This window comes from Gallus gallus, chromosome 1 (genome assembly GCF_016699485.2).
Source record: "Gallus gallus isolate bGalGal1 chromosome 1, bGalGal1.mat.broiler.GRCg7b, whole genome shotgun sequence".
In the NCBI taxonomy this organism is placed as follows: Eukaryota; Metazoa; Chordata; class Aves; order Galliformes; family Phasianidae; genus Gallus; species Gallus gallus.
Window position 1 is genome coordinate 105,903,926 of NC_052532.1, and position 27,784 is coordinate 105,931,709.

General features: G+C 43.4%; 1 protein-coding gene and 1 non-coding gene across 9 annotated transcripts; one reads left to right on the top strand and one right to left on the bottom strand.

Annotated features, from left to right (window-relative positions):
• The first annotated feature begins 581 nt into the window (after positions 1–581).
• On the top strand, positions 582–27,660 carry KCNE2 (potassium voltage-gated channel subfamily E regulatory subunit 2). Of its 8 annotated transcripts, XR_005847793.2 has the most exons (7): positions 582–696; positions 796–898; positions 2,762–17,971; positions 18,862–19,003; positions 19,698–19,931; positions 25,519–26,338; positions 27,014–27,660. XR_005847793.2 is itself a non-coding variant. In XM_040666547.2 (6 exons), the coding sequence occupies exon 6, from the start codon at positions 27,032–27,034 to the stop codon at positions 27,407–27,409; it is 378 nt and encodes a 125-aa protein (XP_040522481.1). In that variant the 5' UTR covers positions 582–696; positions 796–898; positions 2,762–19,003; positions 19,698–19,931; positions 25,519–26,338; positions 27,014–27,031; the 3' UTR covers positions 27,410–27,660. The 8 variants fall into 8 exon arrangements, 4 of the variants coding, with proteins under 4 accessions (XP_040522481.1, XP_025000974.2, XP_025000967.2 ...); XR_005847785.2 differs by having other exon boundaries at positions 17,829–19,003; XR_005847783.2 differs by lacking the exon at positions 2,762–17,971.
• MIR3524 (microRNA 3524) lies at positions 22,258–22,373 on the bottom strand. Its single transcript, NR_035338.2, has one exon. It is a non-coding gene; the product is annotated as a microRNA 3524 (primary transcript).
• Positions 27,661–27,784: the final 124 nt, after the last annotated feature.

Consider the following 27,784-nt stretch of genomic DNA (forward strand, 5'->3'; position numbering starts at 1 on the left):
CTCTTCCAAGACATGAGCAAATACTGCTTTTTGGAGAGTGATACTTTCCCAAGGCAATCCTCAGGCTGTGGCTGTCTCTGGTGGGGAGATGGATCTTGAACCCTATCCTTGTGGCGGGTGCATGAGATGGAGTGCTCCCTGCATTTGAAAAGCAGGTTTTTGAAAGGAAAGTTCAGTTCAATTCCTGAGGCAAAGTTCTTGAGCACTCCACCACTGTTTGAGTGGTTGTGTACATTTCTACAGGTTCCTTTGACTGTCTTTTAAATCAATTAGAACAGGTAAACCCATGCCTATAACCTGTGTCCCAGCCTCTGCCTTTTGTGGCTTACATCAAGACGGCACAGATTGAGCTGGAGCAATAATCACAATCCTTTACTTCATCTGAGATGAATATTAACTAAAGGTTTGTCTGCTTGCTTTACAGGAAATTAATCTGGAGGGTGTGTTATTGAATTCCTGGCTTTGCTATTGTGGAGGTAGCCCTCACTGACAGTGAGACTAGTATTAAGACCTCACCAGAGACTTAACTGTGTTGTATATCTTTATTACACATAAATTTTCTAGCAATACTTCCTCCTGCTGCCATTTTTCCTTGCACTGAAGAAATGGCTGGGTACACAGGGACTACCTCAGCCTGGAATAACATGTTATTAGTTGCTGAATGCTGAAGTATCCTCAAGGAATCACAGTACTGAGGTGAATGATGACTGAAGGTTTTCTGTTTGTTTCTGTATGCTTCTGTCTTGTTCAGAACTGGGGAGATCCTACCATAACTCTGGACTATCTTTCTGCTAGGGCCAATACACTGGAACCCTGTTACTATCATAGGTCTTAAATGCATGAAGACTCCAGAGAAACACCTTGGAACTTCTGGCAATTTGTTTAAGTGCATTTAAAGGTAAGAAGATGTGTTTGATGATATCAGATTTTTTTTTCAAAGAAGCATGTTTTTTTGGAATGGCAATGCAGGCTTCTCCACAGTCCTTCAGTATGTTTAGCTCTGAGCTAAAGCAATCCAGAGTACTGCATTGCCCATGACTTTTGAGGCATGAGATTCTAACAGATGAAATCATTTAAGATCCAACTCAGTCTTCTGCAGTAGGGTACGTTATCATTATTACCTAAGTGGGGATAATAATTGAAGGAGAAGAGAAAGATGGGTGGGACTTGAAGCAAGTAAACTTCAGGCTATTGGCTCTTCTGAATTCTGCCCTTCAACTCTGGCAGACAGGAATCATCTTCAGGATTAACCTAGAACAGTTTGTTTGGTATCTCAGTGGAACAGCACTCTGTCTCCCACCAGCAAATACCAAATAGTTTACATGTTCCGCACCCACAAATCAAAGCCAAGTCTTTCAATGGATCTCACACACAGTACTTTTTTGGAGGACGATGTTCTTTTTATTTTTCACTAGATGTAATGAAGTTAATTTATTATCATTATTATTATTATTATTTTTAAATCAGGACTTCCTTAGACAATTTTTTCCTCAACAAATATGAATGACATGTTGTGATCTATTTGATGGGACTTGGTTGTGACACTGGCCATTTCCCATTGTTTATTGATCTAAGATAGAAAACATTCCTTGTCCCTGGAGTCTGAACTCTGTTAACAATAAACACTCAATTGAAATATCCACAAGATCTTTTTCAACAGGCAAAAGCCCAATAAATTCTCAGCTGTTCAAAACGTGTAAGAATGAGTAAGAAAATGTGGCATAAAGGTTTTGGATGAAAACCTAAGTATTCTGTTATCATGCCGAATCTCAGTTGAGGATTTTCCATGGGGAGCTAAGCTGTTTGGCTGATTTACTGTATAGTAGTCAAATATTGCTGGCTTTGAGCCTTTTGTAAAGTTATTTTAACAGATTAAATAGGAATCAGGGAAGCTATTAATTTTTCAGTCATATGATCTTATATTTACTCTTGTAATCAAATCATATTCCCACCCCCACAGTTTTACTAAAGAAATGTGAATCTCATACTCTGCCTAGAGTTCAAAGAAATTAAATTACAGTGAGTTTACTTTATATGGAATTGCTTAATCAGAATGCAGAGTTCCACTAATCATATTTAAATATAGTCACTGTAAGCCAAATATTGACCTTAGGTTAAAAGATTTTTATGGCTTACTTAATGGAGACCCATTTATAGAGCACCACAAAGAATTCTAAATCATGTAGATGCAGGGCAAAATGAAATGATTAGAAATGCAACAATGAACTGCCACAGCCATTGTCATTCTTTGGAAATGGTATTATTTTAAATTGCTCGAAAAATACTGCAAGTCTAATAAAAATAGTGGGAAAAGGGCAGGAAAAGAATATTTTTTGGCTCCAGAACAGTAGAGATTTCTAGAAGATAAACATAAAATGCAATTCATTTTCACCTTAGATTTTGATATTTCCAGTATACTCTTCTGAACCATCAACACAACGTGAGTGAAGGTAAAGATGTATGTGTGAAGACATCTGCCCATCTCCATCTTCTTAATTTTACTTCTTGTGGTAGTTACAGGGTCAACAAAGGGTCTCAAGTGCACAAACATGTTTTGCTGCATAGCAATCACTAAAATGAGAGGGAATTAAACACCTTACTGGCAGTCATGCCATTGAAAATCTCCCCTACTGTGCTGGCTTATCATGGTTGCCAGTGTTCAATCATGATCTTATTACCCTTGCTTATGGTGTAGCATCAGTATATTTTTAACCATATTCTAGGTAGGACAGTAGTGATAATTAGTGCTCACAATGTAAAGCTGTAGAAAAGAAGAATTCTGGGGACGCCCTTCTTAGGACATACAACTTTACTGGATGATGGGGCTGCAAGTGAATAAACTTGAACTTGTGGACTCAATACTCTTGCATGGTAAGTTCCTTATGATATCTGTATTTCCACTGCTTTTCCTTATGATTGTGCAAGTATGTCTCTGGACTTAGTGACAGACAATTGGCAACATAAGTCACTCTGTCATAAGCAGGACCTACTTTTTTTTTTCTTATGTACCATTATAATCCATTTTAATCTTAAAGTGTGTACACTTTCACATGCAGTTTTTACAATAGACACAGAAATCAAGCTTTCTTGGCATTGTAGCTATTTGCAGCAACAAACTCCTTTCTTCTCTCTGTTCATTTTTTTAATTTCACTTTTAATTTAATACTCTCTGAGTCTTCTTTAGCTGACATTTCTGAGAATTGGAGGTAGAGGTGAGTTGGCACTTTCTTGGGTTTAGAAATAGCGGAGCTAACCAGTGAGTGAATGTGGGCCAGACAGTCTCAGAACTGTAGTGTTGACGGGCCAAAGTGGATATGCTGCATGCCAGCAGTCCCCTGCAGCTGGGCTTGCAGGAAAATAGCATTTAAATTCTCATCTGGGTTCAGTCAAATCATTACAATCCTTGTTAGTTCTTACTGTTTTGTCTTTCAGTGCAGTGGCCAACTTTTCAAGGCTCAGACTGGCTCCTTGGGGAAGTTCATGTTGCAGCACTGAAACTAAGTGCAAACCCTCTATCTGTCTGTCTGTCTTTCTAATCCTAAACCAAGATATTTATATCCCGTGTCTCACTGAAGCAGAGCACTGTGCAGAATTTCATGTATCCCACAAACTTGCATGGATGTGAGTAGGCAGAATTTTGCCTTGACCAATGTACTGTGAAGCTGAATCAGCCCTATTTCATTCCAGTCTTTCACAAATTTGTCCACGAGAATGGTTTCTGCTGTTCTGCTCCTCATCCAACCTCCATGGCTTTCTTGAGGTCTTGGGCTGTCATCTATTCATGGAAACAAGAGGCCAAGTTCTTTGAGGGGCATAGGGAATGCAAGTATGCAGTTGGCAGCTAATCGGCACAGAGGATCTCGGGTCTAAGAGAAGGAAAAGGTGAGAGAGAAGCATGCAGTGTCCAATCCTGGTTTCTCTTCTGTACGGTATATTCGTCCACATACTGGAAGGACAGTGAGCTGTTACAGATACACTTAGTTGAGAGGCAACAACTCCTTGGCCTTTGAAGAGAAAAAGGAATGAATCTTAAATCAAGGTGAAGACTAGAGAAGAAAACATCAGCCGCTCCTGGTCTTTTGCTGTGCTCTGAGAATCAGAAAGTGCTCAGAAAAGAGCTTTCCTCCACTAAAATGGCAGACACCCTATGTGAAGGGAGCAGCAGCACCACAGAAAGAAGAGAGTGACTAAGGATGGGAAAAGACCATCCTAAACTAGACTGATGAGTAAGAACAATAGATGTAGATGAATATGATTAGGAAAGAATGCATCAGGATGTGCAAATAAGAGGCAAAGGGGTAAATGTGTCAAAAGTGGAGTAGCCTAGGGGCAGGATCCCATGTTCCCAGGGAACTGAAGGAGAAAGGAGTGAAAATGGGCAATTGTAAATGCAGATTCCCAAGTGACACTATTCTTGTGTCCCATGTTCTTCTGCTACAGTGGGAGTCAGGCCAGCAAAGACTTGTGCCATTATTGCACAGTGGAGTCCTTTATGTGCATATCCCTCAAGAAAGTCACATGCGCTGGGAAGCGAGAGCAGAGGAATTAGTGAGAGGACAGAGAGGGAAAGATATCTCCCAAAGTTCTCACTGACTCACAAACCTTTCCTGGTTTCCCTGGACCCCAGTGATCCACCACCTTCTATTATTGCCCTATTCCTAGAGGTGGTGACATGAAGTTTGAAGTGCTCTACTGATATAAATCCACTTTAAGGGACTACAGCATGGGCTGAAGGTCTGAGAGATCTGAACTAGCAAGACCTCTGTGTTAGCATCTCTTATCACAGAAAGATACAGAAAGCAAATGCAGAAGAACAGAGCAGCTGAAGAAGGGAATAGGACATACAAGGATCTGCAACAACTTAGAAATAAATAGAAAGAAAAGATCACCCAGATCTCAGTAAATATTGACAACTCCTGTGTCACTTAAAGATAGTTATGACCAGTAGCAAATGGGGGATCTCCTGGTCACTGATGCTTAGGAGCACACTGCCATTTTCCTCATACAAGTTCCAAGGGTTCTGCTCCTGAAAATGGGATTTCTTGGGTGAGAAAGGCTTAGGTTGAGACAGACCTTTCATGTTTCTTTGTGGTGTTCTATCTCATACCTCACTGTTTTAGGTTATTTACTCCCATATATATTTTCTTTTTTCCTCCATCTCTCTTTCTTATGTTCTATAAAAATTATCTCTTTTCTTCCTGTGCTCAGATTTTCCTATCTCCTCATTGCTCAGTCTCGTTCCTACAGCAATGAGTGCAGCCATTTCAACTGGTTATGCTGATTCTTGTTTACATGAAGTGATCATCAAGAAATCATTTTATAAGTTACCCCCCCAGTTTCATATTAAAAAAAACAAAACAAAACAAAACAAAAAAACCCAGTAGATTTTGCATAGTTGTCACAGCCCTCATTTGCTTCATTTTTTTTTCTAGCACTCAAATAAGGAACAAAAGTTAGTAATAGTAACATGCTGGTTTGTAATACTGACAATCAAGGTATTATCTGTTAGATGTGATCAGTGTCCTCACTTCTACCATAAAGCAGCACTAGGATAACATCTGTTCACGTGCAGATATTGACAATGTAGGCATTTAAAACAGGGCTGGTCACCCTGCATATCCTTTTTAGTCAATAAAGCCAAATAAGCACTTGCAGAGCACATTTCATCTTATATTAAATCAACCATCTACTTTAGGCCAGATGAGTCACACCCTAAAAGCACTGGTTTCTTGCCTAGTATGAGTGGTTTAATGTAGGTGTCCATACTGTATTTGCTTAAGCTAAAGGGATTCATCTCCTTGCCTCCTTGCCTCACCTCTGCACCTCAAATAGTCGGCTCCAAGTATCTCTTCAACTACTGACCATAAGACAGCTGGTGCTGTGAAGTAGAATATTTTGCAAAGTAGGAAAGGACAAGTAACTACAGAGTCAGGAGTGCTCAGCCCAAGAGAAAATGAAGTTTCTCTGTTAAGCTGTGCAACACAAGGGGATTTGTAGTTTGAATTCACATCTTGGCCGGTGCTTATGGATTTCTACAGTTCTTCCTTCCTTTCACCTCCAGTGAATGAACATATGGGGAAAGGCAAACAAACAAATTGTAGTACACATGGTTTTAAAAAAGCCACCAAACAGAAAGCTGACAAGAAGAAAGGAAGTTTGTTAGAAGGGTAGAGAGGCGAGCACTTCTCCTCAACTAACACTTCCCCCTGTAAGAGCAGTCTATATGAGACCTACCAGGAACATTGACCCGAGGGTGCAGGGGTCTCTCTTCTAAACTTTTCAGTTCTACCACAGATAATAGAGTAATTTTATCATTTAACATTGGCACTCGACAGAGTTCCCTATGGAATATCTTGAAGCTACACAAACACAAATCCTAGAGAAAAAATATTTAGTTTTCAAAGACAACTGGAATATTTTTCAGACCAACCATTGTTTTGGCCCAGGGTATGCACTTCGTGCATGACCATCTCCAATTTGTACCAGATGCAAAGGCAAAGATATTTACTACACATGCCCCAAACTGTGCAAATTCCTTTGTCTTTGTGTTCACTTAACCTCAGCTTCCATTCCACATAACTTATTTCACCTCAACTATGTTTCTTGGAATAACATTGAATTTTGGTCAGCTCATTATTGGCTTTGTTTGTCTTTGGTGCACTGTGCGTTGGCTTGAAACATAAAATACTGTGGCAAAGGAATTCAGTATGGTAATACAATCGTTTGCCTACTATTGCAATAAGAGTTTCCATTATGGCCCCTATTTTTCACACTCTTGTAACTTTCCAAAACACTCACCTTTGGAGGCAGTTCTCCCCGCTTGATGTTTGCCTGGAGGTTAAACTTGCCTGTGAGAGCAGAAATTTTAACAGTTCTAGTCACTTTTACATTATGGGAGAGTGGAAAAAAAACCCTATATCTTTTTCTGACTTGGAAAGAAAAACGTCTAACTGCATTTCTAAGGAGGGTTACAGTAAAGCTGCTGAGTGTTGTAATTTGACGGATAAAATCAGTTGAGAGCCCAGCTGTATCTTACAGATTCTGCTTTTTTGACTTGTCTCAATGGTCCTGGTGTCTATAGAAGCCTATTTTTGTTCAACAGCCTAGGGGATCAGAGCAAAAATGACCAGTCATTCCAACTGCTAGCAACTAATTTTTGTCTCTTCTTTCCCATGCAAGCACAAAATTAGGAGCTGTATTAACAGTTTTGTCTGTGAGAGTCTGGAAATCATAAAGTAAAATTTCTATTCATTTCAACTCTGTCTCTCTGGATACAGATAAGTTCGTGTGTAAAGGAGCTGTTTGTCCTGTTAAATACAGAGAACTGAGTGGTATGAAAAGAGTTTCTGTCTTCCTTCTGTCATTTCTTTCCTTTTACTTTGCTTAAAAAATCTGCATGATCTGACTGAAGGACTTAGGGCTGGCCTGTAATAGTTTGTGAGTCCTACATGAAGTCTGGCTATCAAGGTAGTTATTGTGTGACTAATCTGGTTATTGGATTATTACCCGTGTGAGCAAGTTGTCTTAGCTTAATAGTCAAGCCACTAAGGAAAAAAGAAGGAAAGAAATACAGTAATTCCAGAAGAAAAATTCCTTAGTCAACTTATAGGGAACACTTAAAATGAATGCCTGTGCTGCAAGCTGTAAAGAAGCTACCTCCACACAATGCATGAGTCAAAAAGCCAGTAAGATCACCATCGCTGCTGAAAGAGATCTCACTGACAGACGCTGCCTGGATGAGAAGGCCAGGTTTACTCAGGACCATTACAAGTTTTAGGTAAGATAAAGGTGCAGGTTTCTTTACAATTCTGGGGATGTAGATATGCATGGAGGCTGTTTTAAGCTTTAAAACTCAACATCATTCTTCTACTGCTGAGAAGACACTTTTCAGTCACCTGGGTTAATGAACAGTCATTAGCAATCTGCTGTAAACTAGTAGATTCCAGTGGCAGTGGAAGTGCTAAGAAGAGCTGGTAGAAGTATCTGGGAACTCAGACTTGTCTCTAGGCACGTGATTGGGGAGATTAGAGAGGGGCAGGGCTAGAGCTGGTACTGCAGCCATGAAACCATGCGCTTTCATGCTTGTAAATGATTCCAGTAGTAATTCCAGAGCAGGAACAGTGAATGAACAAACCTGGCTCGCTCTGGCTTTATCTACATTGCTCTTTAAGGAGCTCCAATGAAAGGCTACAACACCCTATCAGTCTCCAGGTATCACCATTCCATAGTGTATGGCATTTCTGCCACAAATCCCTGTAGCATTTCAGGCAAGCCCCCTTAGTACTTAACCACAGTCACAGCTTATCTGCTCAATGCACACTTTTTAGCTGACTATGTTTGAGTGCAAGGCTGAACTCGATGACCTCCTGAAGTCACTTTCAAACTTAACTATACTGTGATCATGGAATCATAGAATTATAGAATCGTGAAGGTTGGAAAAGACCTCTGAGATTATCTAGTCCAACCATCAGCCCACCCCCACCACACCCCCTAACCGTGTCCCTCAGTGCCACATCCACACGGCTCTTGAACACCTCCAGGGACGGTGACTTCACCGCTCCCCCGAGAAGCCTGTTCCAATGCATGCTTAAAGCTTCAGGCTCAGATGGGATCCTTGCAAGGCAATTTAAGCAAACCTTAGTCCTCTTGCATCCATATGTGCTGTTTGGTTTTTGTATAGAAACAAGTAAATACACTACAGCCTCTTTCTTAATAAGGACCTTCACAGAACCACCCTTGTTTTATCTGGTTATGCATTTTCTTGAAGCTGTTCCCATGACCACACTGCAGAGTAGGCCTGCTTTCTGATTTTGCCACAGAGCTTGGTAAAGAGAATGATGTTGCCACATCTATGTGGCACAGTAGGTCAATGTCACTTTGGTGGTCAGCAGCACCATACATTGGCTGGGTTATTCTTCTGTTCCTGCTGCCAGGAGATGCTGTGAGGGAAAGCATCTCCCCATTTTTGAGCTCATAGTTAGGACATGCATTGTCCTGTGGCATTCCTGAATATGGCAATCACAAAAGATTTTCTTGTATCGAGGTTTCTCTCGTCACTGCAGATGGCCCTTGAGCACACAGGTCAGCAGCATCAGTTGTGTGCATTGTGCCCGTACTTCTTGGAAGTCCTCAGTCTGCCACTCGTGACAGATGTTTACTCTCAACTATTGACACATCAGCCTCCACAGTGTGATTATCCCCACTTTCATCTTTATCAGTGCTGTGTGACCCTCCACCCAGATGACCATGGGGAGTTCAGTCACATCCTGAGCTCCTGCCAAATGTGTCTTTGGGTGCCCAAGAGCTGCCAGGGCACTCAGCTGGGTGCCAGCATGGCGAGTGCTCTCTCACCCTGAAGTGAGAGCCTCCTCACCTGGTGTTCCAGGATGAGCAGAGGTCCTGCTCATCCTGAAACAGGGATGGGACATGGTGAGGACACTATGCTCATGGAATAAGGCACCAAGGGACTGAGGTAGGGGCCCTCCTACAGGTCAACGAGTGCAGAGAAAGGCATGTGTTGCAAAAATACTTTATGGTTGTCAAGTGTAAAGCTTTTTCCTGTGGTCATGGACCAGCAAACTGCATTGGCCTCACACAGAGAAGCTTCTGGCAAGAAATCATTCCTGAAAGCCAGTTCACATTATACAGCACTCCTGGGACTGCTGGCTCCACGGACAGAGCACAGGGCCAGGGGAAATGTGCAGACTGGTTAGTCCTTTCACCACTGCACCTCCCTGGATGCTGTGGACCAGCTTAGAGTGGTGAGAAATTACAGCTGTTGTAACCCAGGCATGGTACAGGAAGGGAGAAGGTGAGGAGAGGACATAGAGCAGCAACAGGCTTGGCATAGAGATCCCCTCACCCTACACACACCGCATATGTCTTGCTCAACCAGAGGGGAGGGGATCAAGTCAGCTCAAATTAGACATTAAGCGGTGAAGAAAGCTCCCCATTGATTACTGGGGCAATTTGCAATCCCCGAGACCATTCATCTTCACTGTACCCAGAAGAGATGGGTCATGATACTGATAGAAAGGATGTGAGCATAATCACAAGCCACATGCTGTCCTGGCCTTTTTTCTTAAAATACAAGTTAGGCCTGAAATCCCTCTGCTGACTGCTCATAGCAGTGACTCCAGGCTAAGGGCTATTTGCTTTTTCACTTGTTAAATAGTCTGTAGTGTCAGAGCTTTTAAGAGAAGGTGCATGAGGCATCCTTTACTAAAAATCATAAAAATCAAGAGAACTATAAAATAATGGAGCTGAAACAGAATCCTAGTGCCCTCATGGTGCATGGAGCCCTGCAGGCTCCGTTTCAAGGAGCTCCCTGACCCTCGTGGCCTGATTGCCTCTGACTTAAGGGCTCAGCCTTGATACTGAAGGTACACAATTGAGTCTCCTACCACCTTGCCTGGCTGAATTCTTGAAGCTTGAGTCTTGGGGCCTCAAAGAGCATACTAATGGAGTGACCTAACCAAAGCAGAACCCCTTCACTTCAGAACTGCTTGCTCTAGCCAATGTATTCCACAGCCTGTGAAAAGCTTCTGATAGTCAAGCTTTTACCTGGTGGTCAGTTGGGAAAGGCAGGATATGGAGTTTCTCTACATTTCATTTCTGGGTGGACATACATTGCCCACAGTGAACAGCTTCTGCCATCTGGGGTAAAACTCTATAAAGCAAATTGCTTGTATGAGTCTAGGCAGATAGAGCAGCTGTGACTTTCCATTAAGATGGCATGTGCAATGCAGGAATCCATATTTTGCTGTGCCTCTAAGGTGAAGGCCTTTGTGGTAGCAGAGAGAGTAAACAATCATGCTCAGATTTGCTTCTAGGAGCTTATCCTCTGGCTTTCACTTCAGCAGCTAGTGCTGCAGGGTTGTGTCCCATGGCTCTCTGTTGGCCTCCTCCACAATGATTCATCAACAGAAGTTACATTTCCTAAACCAGATTCACTGGTTCACTTCTTTTGCTACTTTAGGCTTTATCTTTCTGGGTCATTCTAGGGAATAGGGGAATTCCCAACAAGTTATTCTGGAGTAACACAGATAGCAGCGTCATCTGTTGACTCTTTAGCAGATGAATCCTTGATGCTAAGTGGCCTGATGGAAGAGCTGGTGCTGTGACCATGGTAGGTGGAGGCATGGAAGGGTTGGTCTTGCTGAGATAAGGTTGGTGGACGGGCCATAGGAACAAGCGTGTTGCTGTGAGAAAATGCTGACCAGAGTCATCACAGAATGACTGTTGTTGCCTAGTGGAGTACCTGTAGCAAAATGAAACCTACTGTCACAGGGATGTGCTGACATGATACTCTGAGAGTTGTTTTCCTTCAAATCTGCTGCAACCTGATGGTAGGTGAGCAGTTATGTTCCTCTCATCCAAGGGTTTTCCTGTCTGTGGGCTTCGTGAGTCTTCATACTCAAGCAGAAGTATCTTTCCCTCTCTGAAATGGTTGCTCCTGTTATTGGCCTTTAAAGTGTCCTTTAACATCTTTCTGCTTTGTATGGCATTGCTGTCTAATTTGCCTTTCTCCCAGTGCCCAGTCTGGCCCAGAATCTCTGTGTACTACATGGCTGTTTCTAGTCGTCACTGTAAAACCACAGCCCTGCATGTAAAAAGATTTTTTACAGTGAGTGTAGTGAAACACTGGAACAGATTGCACAGAAAGGTGGTGGTTGTCTCAACCCTGGAGTCATTCAAGGTCAGGCTGCACTTTGAGCAACCTACTCTAGCTGTACATGTCCCTATTCATTGCAGGGAGTTGGACCCTTAAAAGTCCCTCCCAACTCAAATGGTTCTATGATTCTGTTCTATGATTTATTGCTCCCTATCCTCCACCCTTCCCACCCCATTTAAAAGATGAAATCTGGCCCTAGTGCTCCTTCCCTTGAGTGTCAGGTGGTTGGCATGCCTGGCTGCAGACAAGAAGACTCCATGTCCTATCTACCACACCCATCTTTTGAAGAGACACTCCTGCAGGGACCAGGGAGGGAGGAGGCAAAGTGTCATGGCCCACATTGCTCTGCCCTTTTGGATATGCTTTGGCAAACGCTGGTGTTTCAGATTTGTCATTGCCAAGTGCATGTCTTTTATACAGACAATATGGAGACGTCCTAAAAACCGTCCTAAGGGGCTGGGTTCTTCTGAAATGCCCCCTTATGTATGTGCTGGGGTGCTTTTAGGTACACTGTTTCACTTGTGCTAGGGAAGCTGCCCATTCCTGTACTGAGGGAACAGCATAACAGGACAGGCGCGGCTTTGAGGCAAGGTGGGCATTGCTTTGCTTTGATCCCTCTGACGTGGAGACACTGTGTTTAAGGGCAGAGGGAAAACAAAACTCCACATTGTCCTCTTATCACTCAGACTTGGAACTGCGGTCCAGCAGGGCAATACTAGACAGCCAGGAGCCCGATCTGGTTCAGCACTGCTACGTTCCTGCTGTGTGGTCTTGGCAATCGGCTCGCTTTTCCATCTGTGAAATGGAGCTAGTGGTGCTTACCTTTGTTTTCAGGACGTTTCATGTCTCAGCACGAAATGTTTTATGCAAACGAGGAGGGTTTCTGGTGCCATTTCTTAGTAGTGGGCAGCAGACCTTGAATTTTGACCTTTACATGTTGTTGTTTTTTTTTATGGCTATCCATACTCGCCTCACCGGGCCTGGACTGAGTGGACTGGTAGCAACTGAAGGTCAGAATTATTTTCCTGCCAGCTCTAACCATATAAGTAAGGGTTAGGGCAGTGCTGGAGGGGGGTGTATTTATGGGCATGCAGATGAGCTGCCTCCACTTGGACGCCTTTCTGCTGGGAGCAGAGGGATGGAAGTGCAGCTCTGTGGGGACACAGTGTGGTCACTCCTGAAAACGGCACCTGCATGAGCCGAGCATCTGGCTTCTTCCACTGTCTGGATCAACCTCTCTCCGAACTTGTTCATACGCACACTCAGGAGCTCCTGTCAAACAAGAGGGAGAGCGCTAGGCTGGAGTATGCTCTGCTCTCCAGAATACAACAGCAGTATTTTGTTGGCATCCTGTCTCCGAACTGGGTCCCTCACTGCGACAGCTGGTTGAAGAAGCAGCAACAAAACAAGGAGCTCACTTAGCTTGTCAAAACCTAAGGGTGAGATTTGGACAGACCCATCCCACACCTCCTCGGTCACTCAGGCAGCATGCAGACTGCCCTTGTGGTTCCCTGTGCCCCTCTCCATCCGCCGACCTGAGACTCCATTCCCTTTTCAGGAGGAAAATGAAACATCTCTGTTCTCTCTGGGGTGAAAAGCAACTGGATTTTGTAATAAAAAAAAATCTCTGTAAAAGAGGATTGCTGTGCTCTGCCTGCTTCTCATTGTGATGCTGTCCAGGTTGTGATTTTAGACCTCATTTTGCATATGCAATTGACGTTGTTTCCCTTATTAGTGTTGACGGTGCCATAAAATTTACTAGGGACATTACTCTGGGACCTTAGCTAACATACAGAGAGCTCAGGTACACAGTGATATGTATCAGGAACAGATTCTATTGCAAAGATGGCTCTGAGCTCCTGAATTCCTCCTGCTAAATGGGATAATTGGTTTCAATCTTGAATGGGATAATTGGTTTCAATCCATTATTAATGATACCTGACACAGCATCTGATCTCTAGTTTCACAAAGCTCAGGATTGCTCAGATGAGCCTTTGGTCCTTACTCCTCTCATGAAGTGAGCTTCAGCCACCTTTGATGTGATATTAATGATCAATTAAAGATACTGCTTAGCTATGAATTAATAACAGGGATCCTCGTGTAAAAGAGGAAGGGAAATTCTAGGGCACTGCCAGGTTTTTTGGAGCCTCTCAAGCAGACTTTTATCATCTGCGTAGCATGGACGTTAGGTGTAAGGTGGGGCCTCCTGGGACAGCATACCCAAAGACAGCTCTGTGGTGGTAGCCAGGCTTTGTCTCTGGGTGGTATGTCTCTGCGTCCTTCAGAAACAATGCTCTCACTCTTCCTAAGTCTCGTATCGGCTATGAGATGCTGCAGGGTACGGCTCATGCTGTTCCCTCTTGGTGAGATAAAGCTCCCTTCAAGGTTCCAACTTGTTGAAGAAAATCTCACACCACATGCATCGCGTCTGGAAGCTTCCAGATTGTTTAGAGCTACGTGAGCAAAACCGTATCTGTATTTTCAGCAAATACCTTCGGAAAAGATAGAGCCTTAAAATACACTGAGTTTGTCAAAAGATGCCAGTAAAAAGAGTGTAAGACTGAGCTGGTTTTGTGGTTAAAAAACTTTGACACAGAACTATATGTATCAGTGCAAGAAATACAAACAAAATGCCTTTAGCTTAATCATAGAATCATAGAACGTCCCAAGTTAGAAGGGACCCACAAGGATCACCAAGTGTAACTCCAGACTCCACACAGCACTACCCAAAAATCAGATCATATGTCTGAGAGCGTTATCCAAACTCTCCTTAACTCCGCCACTTGGGGCCGTGCCCGCAGCCCTGGGCAGCCCTTCCATGCCCACCGCCCTCTGGTGCAGACCCTGTCCCCAACCCCCAGTTGCCCCTCCCCTGACACAGCTCCATGCCATTCCCTCAGGCCCTGTCGCTGTCACACAGAGCAGAGCTCAGCGCTGCCCCTCCGCTCCCTCTGTGAGGAAGCCATAGTAGAGCATCGTTTTTTCCTCTGTTGCCTTTTCTTCGTGGCTGTTTCTGCATGGCCTTCCCCTTTGCCTCATAGTTTGCCTCTTCATGGAGAAAGAAACGAGCAGAATCCATTTTGATTCTCACTGTAAAGTGCTGACTGACTTTTGCTATTGACCTGACATCTGAAGGGAAAGATAAACATTCTGCTATTTTAATAAGACTGCAATTGCCCCTTCAAGCAGGAAATATTATTTAGAGCAATAATTCCAGAGAGGTCGGAAGGACCTGCAGCATCTGTTGTGTTCCATGTACTCCAAGCGGAAAAGAAGGGACATCCCATTGTTCTGATTTATGGAAAAACATATCTCTGGAAGACATTAAATCCACTTCTGCTTCACTGGCAGGCACTCCAAAGACCCAAATATTTTTATATCTAATTAGCTTCCTTGTCATGGATGATGACGCTCAGCCAGGGTTCCAGGTCAGGCGCACAGCTTTGAGACACGTGCCAAATGCAGACAGATATGGAGCTTTTGAAGCGAGTGATCTTCTCCCCACAGGTTTGGTCCTCTTGATAAGTGGGCACACAGGTGACGCACTGCTCTCTTCAACCCATTTTGGAGTACTTCGCTAGTGTGTTGGCTTTAAGGTAATTCTCATCAGTGAGCACAAAGCTAATCAAAACTAAAATCTGAATAGAGAAAGCAGAAAATAATCAAGGTTTACAGATCAGTTCTAAGAAAAAGTCTGTATTTGTTGAAAGATCAGAGACTTGCCTTCCAAGAAGATGAAGGAGGAATAAGTACGGTTGAAGTTCTGCTTCTTATACAGATGTACAGATGGTCTGCAGAATTTGCATCCAGGTCCAGATTCATATTTTGAACCATACCCAAGTTCAGGGAATTGAGGTCGGAAAGGTCAGGTCTGTCCCCATATGAAGCACTGCACCTGAATTATGCCACAGAAATAATTCTTTAATGAAAGAATGTAGGAACCTAGCTCAAAATAGTGCCTCTGGTAAGCATATTAACTGTATCCTAGATAATATATAATACAATATATTTTACCTTTCCTTCGGATTGAAATGCAAGCAAATTTTTGATCATTCAACTTATCTGCTGGGCAAAATGTAGTCACCCTTTCAGTCCTGAAAACATCTCAATATTTTCTTGAAAGTTTGCATGGTGCATTGCCCTTTCTCCATGTTTCTGGGCAGAGAGAAATTTCCTTTTGTTGAAAATAAAGACCCCCACAGGCCAATGGGGCACGTACAGCCTTTGTATCCCAGTGCTAAGAGTTATCTCCTGCTGTCACTGACGAAACTCTTTTGGCACTTGGGAGGCAGTGAAAGTTCTCATGTTGACTTTAGTGAGAGGAGACTGAAAGCTTGATCTTTCTTTAAATCTAAGAACCCTTTTTCTTTTGTTAAAGCAATTATTTGCTTGTGGAACTCTTTAGCTAGAGGCTGGAGTAACACAGTGCCATGAGGGCTTTGATGTGGAAAGTGAGTAAATATTACATTTAGGACTTGGATTAAGGTCTCAAAGATGCCCCCTAAGCACATTAATGATCTCTGAAGGTTGTTGCTTATGCTGGTTTCACTGTAAACTTCCTAAATGTAGTAATAGAAGTGGTGTCCACCAGCAGATGGTGCTTCTGCCTGAGAATTGTTTTCTTTCATGACTATTGAAAGACCATTTCCTCACTCACATCGTTACTGTAAATGGCCCATTGCGTGGCAAAACAGTTGCTATTACATCATGTGGGTTCCGTATTTCAGATAGTTCCTATGTATGCCTTTCTGTCTGCCCATCCCTTACCCCTAGTGCTGATTTTCTTTGTAGTGCCTTTGATTAAATGGAAGTATCCCATAAAAAGTGCTTGTTTAGCAGATGTGATATCTGGCTGCAGAATTTCAGCGGTAGGAAAGACAGAGCAGAGTGATGCTTGTTTTAGCCTGGGATGCCTTCTTTGTTGCCTTCAGTTTAGACATGCATGTTCAAAACCAGGCAGACAACCTCACTGTCTACTGATTCCCCGCTCTCCAGAACAATAAGCTCTCCTCCAGCATTTGAGATACCTTGATGATTGATACTTCCAGTCCCATGGTTCATGTGCCACTGTTTGTGCTTAGCATGTTGTTGCATGTAGCAGCGTATAAGCTCAGGTTAAGCCAGTATGATGCTGGTTTTGGACTTGAAGGTTGTAGATAACACTGAGCTTGTAGGCAGCACTGGGAATGGAGAAGGATTGGTGGTAATGTAAATCTCTGCAAGTATGCGAGGTATGGTTCTCCTTGAAGAAGAGCAAAAACCAGGAGTTTGATTCAACATTTTGAGTTGGATTATGGAACTACTCCTTGTCATAGAGATCTTGTCACAGAATGGCTTGGGTAGGAAGGGACCTCAATGATCACCTAGTTGCAAGATCTGCACTAGATCTGGCATTAGATTAGGTTGTCCAGGGTCCCAGGCAACCTAGCCTTGGTATTGAGAGCCAAACCTGCCATCAGGCTGCTGTGCCCTGCTGCATTCTATGCAGCTGTGAACAGGTTCCTCTCAACCAGGAGATGCCAGTATGAGGACAGTGGTTACCCCAGTGAGAAGATGAGAACTCTGAATGATCTGGGTCAAGCAAGGAAAGGTATCAATACAAGATGGAAATATCATAAACACATTCTTACTTTAACCATAGCAATCACACATTTGCACACAGAAAAAATGTGCATACTCCAATAAGGTAGATCTGCAGACATTCTTGAGCACTATGAAAAATCTGGTTTGTTTTAGAAGTGAAGCAATTATTATGAAAATGGTAATTTCTTCTCTTTCTCTCATCTCAGAAAGGATGAGAGCAACCCAGCAGTAGATGTGCTAAATTCAGCTTTCCTGAAGAAGCTGCTTTAAGGAACTGCTACAAAGGCCTGAAGCTAAAAGAAAGCAGGACCAAAAAGCATCCTCATGATTTTGAGGGGATAAATGTACATTCCATGCCACAGTGTTTGCAGCATAGTTTCCTGGACACCACAGTCACAGTATTTTTGAAATCAAAAGTGAAGCAACATTTTTTGCCCCTTTAATGTAGTTTTTAATATGAACTCTGATGAAGATGCCAGAGTACGGTTTCTAGAGCACTGGACATTAGCAGATCCAAGAGGGCAATTAATCAGATGGAATCCAATTAAAAGATTACTCTCTTGTTCTCCAGAGGTTGCTACATGGACCAAAAAATAAAAAAAAAATTAAAAAACCAGCTGAAATCCCTCAGGCAGCTCACCCAGAATAACCTTCTTTTGGATCCACTCCAGCTCCCGGCAGAGGCTCTGATTCAGGAAATTCTCTTTATCCATGGTAGGTCTGAAACCATGCCTGCATGGCTGCCCAAAAGTGTTGTCTGTGGACCAGGCTCTGTGTGGTCACCCGTGGGATGTCTACTAGTATAGCTGTGTTTGCATGGCTTTGGCTGCCCTGGGTATAGGCATCACTGCTGCAGTAGGTGGCCACAGGAGTACCTCCAAATGGAGAAACTTTCAGGCACACACTGACTGTGCTTTCTGCTGTAGGAAAGCTACTGGAGGCCTGCTTGGGAGGGAAAGAAGCTCTTTGATGATGGCTCCCATGGCAACAAGATAAGGCCTTACAGAGTAAGCATGTGCGGCTCCCAGTGAGGGGTGAACTCTAAATTGAAAGCAGATGAGTGAAACAGGTGACTAATGCAGATAAAACCAGTGCTACTGGGAGGATGGGGAGCCATGAAGAGGATGGGAAAAAAACAGATGCCATGTACTTGGACTGTGACATTGCACAGGACAGCCTTGAGCTTGTCTTTACACTTAAGGCAGTGATGATGGAGCAATTGGGACCAGGAGCTATCCTGGGGATCTGGCACCTCACAGAACAACAGCATGGTTGATGTTGGAAAAGATCTCTGGAGGCTGTCTGATCCAACCCCATGTTCAAGCATGGCCACACGCAGCAAGGTGTCCAGGACTGTGTCAACTCTGTAACTAGCAGGAGACTCCACAACCTCTCTGGGTGACTCATGCCAGTGCTCTATCACCTACACTGTAGAAAAATGCCTCCTGATGTTCAGACAGAACCTCCTATGCTTCTGTTTGTATTCATGCCTCTTGTCCTCACACTGGATGCCACTAAAAAGAACCTGGCTCAATCCTCTCTGCACCCTCCCTTCAGCTACTTGTATATATTGATTAAATCATCCCAATCCTTTTCTTCTCCAGGCTGAGCAGTCCCAACTCCCTCGGTGTTTCCTCACAGGAGAGACACTCCAGTCCCTTCATCATTTCTGTGGCCCTTAACTCTCTCCAGTGTGTTCAAATCCGTCTTGTACTGTGGATCCCAGACCTGAACACAACGCTCCAGGTATAAGACATATGGCCCAGTACAGTGTGCTGAGGGTGCCTCATCCCCCTGCCCACCACCTTCCTGGGAGTCCTGTCATGCAACCCCAGCCAGCCCAGGACTTTCATGCCAGTCCTGTAGCTGCAGTGTGGTGATGTTGTCAGCTAGCAGGGATGATGTAGGCAACAATATGCAGACAGTGTAAGCACTTGAATGCTGGCATGGTGAAAACATGCATGTGTGAGTGGACTTTGCTTGCCACTCTGGTGGCATGAGTGCTTGCTTGGTGTGGGAGCTGAAGGTGGGCAGATTGCACAGCCAGTTCACATAGCTGGATTTCAGCCATGTAGGTGAATGGACCCAAGGTCAAGGAAGGCTGAGAAAACAAGAAATGTGACTATGTGCATGCAACATGCACCAGGTTGAACGAGCAATTATTTCTTACCTCATGTGCTGACTCACTTGTTTTCCTTCCCTGCCACTGGACTTGCAATGATCAGTTGTTATTAATTTTTAAAGTTCTTGGAGGGATGTCAGGCCTCAAGGTATGTTTTAGCCTAAGTGACCTCGATAGATTGTTATGTGTAAAACACAGACTTTTCTGGAAAAGTAAATACCAGGTTAATATACCATCCTTTCACAGTGAAGTTGGTGTAATGAAATGATTATATGATATAGGGTTGTGTAGGGCCTTCACTCTGTTTTTCTGTTTCAGGCACTCGATGCAGGCTGCTGCATGGACCCTGCCAATAACAAAGCTGCTCAAGTGCCACAGAATGAGAAGCAAAGCCCTCAGGTCTTTTCTTCAGTCTTCCTGGGGTGGGAGGCCAGCAGCAGTTCCAGTGATGCTCACCCACGAGGTGCCTGGGTGGGATGAGGCCATGGTGCACTCCCTGGAAAAGTGCATTGGAAGCTGAGCTTGCACTGAGGCTTCTGCACACGTGAAGTGGTGAGCTGAACTCTGCATTAAATTAAACATTATGCCGGGCTCTAGATGGAGAGGGAACAGGCATGGTATTGGGCAAGCACTTCAATTCCCATCTTCTGCCATGCACCAACTCCTGAGGGTACCGCTGGGAAGGCGTGCTGCTCCAAAAGTGCTTCCTTGCATGGCTGCAGGGAATGGAGCAGCATTACTGAGTGACCTGAGAGATTTCCATAGGGAATCAGTTCTGAGTAGAAGCATTTTGTGTTTGTAGAAGGCAGGTCCTGTTCACTGGCTAAATGTGTCTGGTAGGTGTGAGATCAAGTGTGAGATGAGGCAAGTCTTGGTAATGTAAGGATATGCTTCCAGCAGGGCTTGAGAAGCTCCAGTGTGTCTCGTAATTTTTATAAGATTTAATCCTTGAATTCAGCCCTCTCTCCTTTGAACAGCATCATTTAAAAATGGGCCTTGAAATGCATTCCTTTTATAAGGATCCTCAGCAACCCTCCTGAAGAAACGGTTGAAGTCTCCAGCCCGCATGAATCAGACCGTTTGTTTTGCTGAGGAGTTATAAAAACAGATGATTCACTCATATGAGCCTCTTTTCAGCAACTGGTCCTTAAGTCTGTAGACATGTGAGTTAGCAACACCAAGCCCTGCAGAAGGGGTATCGACAGTAATTCCAGCTCCAGTTCAGGCTTTCCTTTCTCTGTTCTGTCCAAGTTCCATACCAACTTCTGTGGACTTTAATTGAGCTGGAGTGGAGAACCATCTCACTTCTAAACTGGGCTGCTCTGGAGGGGCAGCCCTTGACATCAGATCTGGCCTAAGCAGCCACGCACCTCTGTCCAGATCCACATCTCAGCTGTGTTCTACACTGGCATCATCAAGGGGGACACTGGCAAGTACCCTGAGAGCAGCAGGTTGTAATCTCTTTTTGGTCTCTCCAGAGTTCTTAGAAAAGCTCTGACTGTTCCCTGTCCTCCTCTTTGTTATTTATATTGTCCCACCTGGAGCTCCATCAAGTCAAGGCACCACTGCCCCAAAAGGAGGAAGTCTGATGGGAGCACCCTGGTGGCAGCTACAGCCTTCCCTTTGTCTTCCATGTTGTCCACTGGACAGGTAGTTTGCCACATGCTTTTTTACTCTTCCCATTTTTTTTACTTATCCCCTTTCCTGCTTCTCCCTCTGCGTCACCAGACAAGGTGGGGAGGTTTTGTTAAAGAAAGAAATCAGTCAGGAGAATGCTGCCATTCCCACTGCCTGTGCTGGATGTGGAGGTTGTTTAGCAGCTAGTGTTCTCCGTGGATGAGGTGGAGATGCTGATGAGGAATAGCAAGGAGCCCTCTGAATTTAGCAGCTGCCCTGCAGCATGTTGGACTACACTTCCCTCAGAGCTATCTTGTCCTGTTGTTAGGAGGCAAAAGACATCCTAGTGGTCATTCTTTGGAAAGGTGTTTATTTTCTGTCCTACTTTCAGAAAGATGACCTCAAAGAGGCTAAGGAGCGAATCTCCTGAAGACATTAGAAGTAACAGACTTGGCTATTAGTGTTTGCTTTTTCATTTAAATGCTACATGCAGGGAACACCTTTACAAATCCTCTAAAACTTCTGCAATAGCAACATGTAAAACCATAGCAACAAAACTGCATGACTGCAATCTCCCTGACCATGATTTTTCCACCCCTGCAGTTTTGACTGGGGGAAGCAATGCACTGCCTGGCAGGGTAGAAGGTGCCTATATCTCAGTTGCTGTGCAGTCCTAGCACTAGACACAGTGCCCTGGCTTATTCTTCTCAGTTGTTTCCTTTCAAGCTTTCAGGGTTGGAGAAGCTGATTAAGCTTGAGTCCCTCAATACTGAATGCATCCCCATGACATATGCTCTTATCTCAGAGACACAATGGGTTTTCCTCTCAGCCTCGCTTATGCTTGGGCTGCATAGCAAAATTTGTCTAAAATTCACTTTCTTTTTCAATATTTTTTCCTCTCACTCAAGTTATGACTCAAAAATGTTAGTTTGCTGAATATATTTTTCTTTAGTCACACAAGACCATTCCAGATAGGCCATTCCACTGTCTGCACTACTTTCACTCTTTCTATACAAGGCATTAAGAAAAGTGCACCCTGACGTGGGTCTCTGATGTGAAGAGGGAGTGATCATTAGACAGTTACTATAATATTTAGACATAATTTTCACAATCTATGATCATTTTGGGGGTATCTAAAGACCAAAGCAATAGCCAACGGTCCTCTTTAAATAATGGGTTTTGTGTAAAACTCTGCTCCAAAATTGCTACATTGGCTTCAGCTGTTATTTCTCCATGCTCCTCTGCTGGAAGAGGGGTTGGGCCAGATGGATCCAGATGTCTCTTTCAGCCTCAGCCATTCTGCGATTCTGTGATAACTTTTAGAATCAGAGAATCATAGAATGGCCTGGGTTGGTAGGGACCTTAAAGATAATCCAGTTCCAAACCCTCTGCTGTGGGCAGGGTTGCCACCCACCAGATCAGGCTGCCCAGGAGCCTCTGCTGTGGGCCAGCATATGCAAGCTCCCATCCCTCCAAGAGTTTTAACTTCCAGCTTTAAGACATAACTCCCCTCTTTCTATTTAACTTTACCCTTTACCCTTAAACCTTGACATGGCTTGGGCTTGAACCTATGGCCTCCTTGTAAACTACCTTGAACTTGAGCAAGGTGTTTCAACAAGAAGGCTGCCTCTCTGCTGAACTGAAAGGGACAGAAATCCTGTGTGAATGAAGAGAGTTAATACTTTTTCCAACGTATACTCAAAATGCTATAATAGGTATGACACACAACTAACACTCAGGGTTTTACAGAAGAGCAGAATATCACAATCGTTGAATCAGAAAATGTATTTGCCCTGGAGCAAAAAGAGGCCCAAGAAAATAGGCTAAGTCTGAAAACTGTAAGCATCACTCCCTGAAAGATGGAAGAACAGTTACATAAGAAATAAACAACTGAAAAAATGATTGCCTCACTTTAAAAGAAAATCCAACCTATACAGAGCAAGATATCAAAGCAGTTAGTTGTGCTGAAAACCATGCTCTTTGGTGGGAAAGATGTACAAACCAGAACTCCCTTATGCTGAGAAAGAAAACAGCATCCACTACGCTTTGGGTGAATGCAGAAAGAATATTAAGTGATAATGAGTTGCTTACAGGAAAGGCAAACAGAAGCAGAATATAGAAGTCCTGGAAAGATGGTAGCTAGCACGTACTGGCCCACTGCAGAGGCTCCTCACAAGAATGTGAGGAACAGGTAAGAGATCTAGAAGACAGGTGCAAAACAAGAGGTAAGGTAAAGAGGCAGTATCTTTAATTGCCAACAGTGTCATGAGAAGCCAGAAGAGCTGGAAAACGTCCCAATATGTATTAAAATAATGGATTATAAAAGAAAATCAATGTAAAGGAATAGGAGAAAAGGCTTTGGCAGTCATGTTTAAAGAAAAACTATAATAACATATTGGCCTTGATAGGTCTCTTTTTTTTAACTGGGTGATCTTCTGAAGAACAATTTGAAAAGAAGCACACAGACCTAGGGATAGAACTTCTGATTTCACAAGTGTTCTATTAAGCTAGTGTGTAAGTAACGGGAGGAATGTAGGAGGAAGGTACAAAGGTTGAAGCAATGGAGAAAATAATGAAATGCTATTAGCATATTACGTATCAGTGGTTAACAATACAGCATATCAGTAGCTAAAGGCTGAAAAGATTGTGGGTTAAGGCTGTGTATACAAAGGTTTGGGGTCTGAGAAGAATTACTAACACAATATTATGATTTAGCCAGAAGAAATACTGAAGGAAAATTACATAGGTAAGTATTAGAGGATACTCATATCTCTTCAATAATGATGCTTAACAACTATATTCTTTTGTTTCTAAGAATTAAGCCTCTTACATACATACTCTTACAATTCATGAATTATATATAGTAAATTGCAAGGTGAGGCAAGGCAAGGCAAGACAAGAGAAGGAAACAGTGAAAGTGGTGCATAAATACATCTAAATCAGCATTTAAGTATGTTAGCTGCTGATTACAACTGAAGTGTAAGATTTGATGCTTTACTTCAAAGAATGCATAGAAACAAGGGATGGAGAATTATCCAGAAAATGACTGAGTAAACTTCATTGAAGGGAAATGTTCAAGGTTGTGGGACAAAGATTTTTCTGTGCTTATTAAAGCACAGAATTGCTTGAGTTGGAAGAGACCCCTAAGGGCCATCTGGTCTACCCTCCCAGCAATGAACAGGAGCACCCACAGCTCCAGCAGGTGCTCAGAGCCCCGTCCAGCCTGACCTTGAGTGTCTCCAAGGACGAGGTATCCACCACCTCTCTGGACAGCCTGTTCCAGTGCCTCACTACCCTTGTTGTAAAAAATTTCTTCTTTATATCCAGTCTAAATGTCCAGTGTTTTAGACTGGAACTGGTACCCTTTGTCCTATCACAGCAGGCACTGCTGAGTCTGTCCCCTAATCCTGTGTTAATCTTAGTTCTCATTTGGTTCAGTTCTCTTCTCATTTGGTTAAGAACAGAGTAAGCAGTTAATGTCTGCTTGACAACATATGCAACTTTTGTATATGTTTTGTGTATGTATACCTGTGTGTTCATGCAAGCGTGTACCTGCAAGCATTGGCCAAATGGGACTGACCAGGGACAGACATCAGAAGAGGCTGGTTGAAGAGTCGTCTATTGGCAGCCCAGGGTAGTAGTTCCCAAGATACTCCTCTTGCAACCTAACCTCCATGGCTGTGGCTCCTCTTGCATTCCTATGGCCCAGTTCATGGCCCTGCATTTGGGAGCTCCTCTAACAGCATTTGGGATCTCCTCTAACAGCATGCTGGTGGCTCCAACCGCCTTCAAGCAGCCAGGGCCAAGCACGGCACATCCCTGGCTGTGTAACGTGGGAGGCTGGACTTGCAGCAGTCTGTCTGGCTCTCAGATTTCACCAAAGCCAACAGAAGCAGCTTGCCAGCTACCTTGACTTCGAGGGCCCCAGCAGAGGGCATGTGGGAAACTGCCAGAGAGAAGTGAGGGATCAGAAAGGAGATGTTGCCAGCAGCTCGCCTCCATGCTGGGAGGTGTTTGTGTACAGAAAATCATCCAGAATAAATGATAGCAGTAACCATGACAATGTCAGCAGCACAGCGCTAGCGGGGCTTCCTCAGGGATTAACACTTCCCAGTACCATGCGCGTATCTCCCTTTTTCTCATATGTTCTGTTGATTCAGTGGTAGTCCACATCTGCTTTATCTTCCTTAAAGCAGATCTACTTGTGAAACTGTTTTCTCTACAAACTGCATAGGCACATCTACCCATAAAATGCAGACATTTTTTTAGAAAAGGGTCTGTCCCTGGTGCTTGTGGATCACTTTGTGAACGTCTGCATCTCCACCCTAATCCCCCTCCACTGAATGTCTCCACCAGAGCTGGGAACCGCTCCTGACTAAAGCTGAAGTTGTCTCACTTCAGTAAGCATATTGCTACTTCTAAGGTGTGACTCAGTGCTTTCCAGTTAGGTGTCATCACATGCTGTTTGCTGAGAAATAAAATCAACATTAATTAATTCCTCTCTCTCTGTTTTTTAATATAGGTTTTTGTTTCCTGCTCCAGATCACGGGTGATGTACACAAGCAGCAGAGTTCGGGGAGGCTGGTCCTGGCTGTGTTTGCAGACCTGCTTCTTGCAGTATAGGCTTGATGGTCACAGACAACCACGGTCCTCGTGAAAGAAATGGAAAACCAAACAATAGGAGGAATCTAGGAGAAAGGGAGAGAAAGGCTATGTTCTTTGTTTATGGCAAAGGATGGGGGAAACATGAAACAGGGCAAGGAGAAAAAGAACAAAGAAAGAGATAGAAGACCCATATGGGTGACCTAGTAGGAGTGAAGGAGCACAAAATTCTTCCTTTTGGGTGATAACAGCATGGAAGACCTTCTACAGTGCCTGCCCAGTGCTCAGTCTCTTGTGCCCATATCAACTAAGGGAATTATTCATTATTCTGTAGAGCACATCTTTACTCTTCTTCTCTCTGGGTCAAAAAATACCAAACTGTAAACTTCTAGAGATGTTTATCCTTAGAAAGCACTACAGTGTTCTTTTACACTATATGAAATTGCAGTAATAAGAATAACTTATAGCACTCGGCATCGGACAGGATGACTGATGTAAGCTGTCAGCCGATGTTTGACTTTCCAGGTGAGATTAGATTTAGCATTTACCTTAATATAAATAGAGAGTGTGCAGTAGAAAGCACTTAATTAACAGGCAAGTGCTCAAAACCTTGTGCAGGCTGGAGGCTACTTGAAGAGTAAGATAGCTCTCTTCCTTTCAAGAGTATCGCAGTATTATCCCGTGGAGTTTCAAAATCCTGATTGTTACTGGGAATCTCATTGCTGAAGGAGATAGGAAAGGTAAGTTTCTGTTGCTAAATCTTTATTTTCTATCAAAAAAACTACAGATTTTTTTGTTGTTGCTCTGAATGAAAGGAAAAGCACAGAGATTTTGCACACACGCAAAAAAAGAAGTTTCAGGAGAGTTTGGGTTTCTGTTTTCCTATAGCTTGCTTGCTTTCATTAGACTGCTTTTATCCCATATGTTTGAATACGTGTGTATAACTGTACAGAGATCTACATGCATCTGTACCTGTGTCTCTCTGTATGTGCATGCGTGTTCTGTGCATGCTGAAATCACAAGGCTATTCCAAGAAGCAAAGGAAGGTAGACCAATATGTATTGCAGCTCTTCCTGGTTGAAGAACATTTTCCTTACTCTAGTCTTTATCTCAAGAGGAAAATCAGTGTGCCTGGATGCCTGTAATATGGGTCAGGTAGACCCACACCCACTGAACTTCACAGTGGCATACTTGGCTTCCACAGACTGAAAATGACCTGAGTAAGGAGTAGGACGTCCGCGGGTCTCTAAACATAATGAAGCACTCTGATATAGGGTTTCTCAGCTGGTCTAAAATCGATATGACACTTTCACTAGAAGGTATTATTATTTAATCCTCATAATGCAGACAAAAGAAACCAATGTAATTGTTATAGCATAGATATTTCACTAAAGTAAGTATTATGTTGTCTTTAGTAGCTGTAACTTGCAAGGATGGCTGAAATACGAAACTTCACATGGGCAGTGGAAGATATTTTCAAGGAAACCTTTCTCACTTACATGAACGGCTGGAGGAGAAACATGACAGAAGCGGCAAATGAACTGCAAGCCAAGGTTGACGCTGAAAACTTTGACTATGTTATCCTTTATTTGATGGTGATGATTGGAATGTTCTCCTTCATTATTGTGGCGATCTTGGTGAGTACCGTGAAATCCAAGAGGCGAGAACACTCCAAAGACCCTTACCATCAGTACATCGTGGAGGACTGGGGCGAGAAGTATAAAAGCCAGATTCTGAATCGAGAAGATCTCAAGTGTGTGGTCCATGAAAACTTTGGTGCAAGGGACAAAACAAGCCCTGGATCACCGTGACATTTCAGAAACATCAGCAAGGAGGAAATCACGAAGCCACATTTAGGGAACTCGCTGGAATTATAAATACCTGTGATACTGTCCATTAATTTACACAGGTTGAGCTAGAACGGACTGCTGAAGAAATCAACATCGCTGTTTCCTCTGAGACCGCTGGCACAGCTGCTGTGAGGAACACCTGAGAAAAATGCATGATTGTGCTCTGCTTTGATATTCTGCTCTTCAGGAAAATAAAGTCATGGAGAGGATAACTTGACATTTTTAGCAATCTTTTGAAATCCAGAAGCAGATCTGGATTACTGAACAGAAGACCTTGGATGAACAGTAGGAGTTTTCAAGTGCTCAAAAGTGCTGATTCAGATCCAAACTGTATGA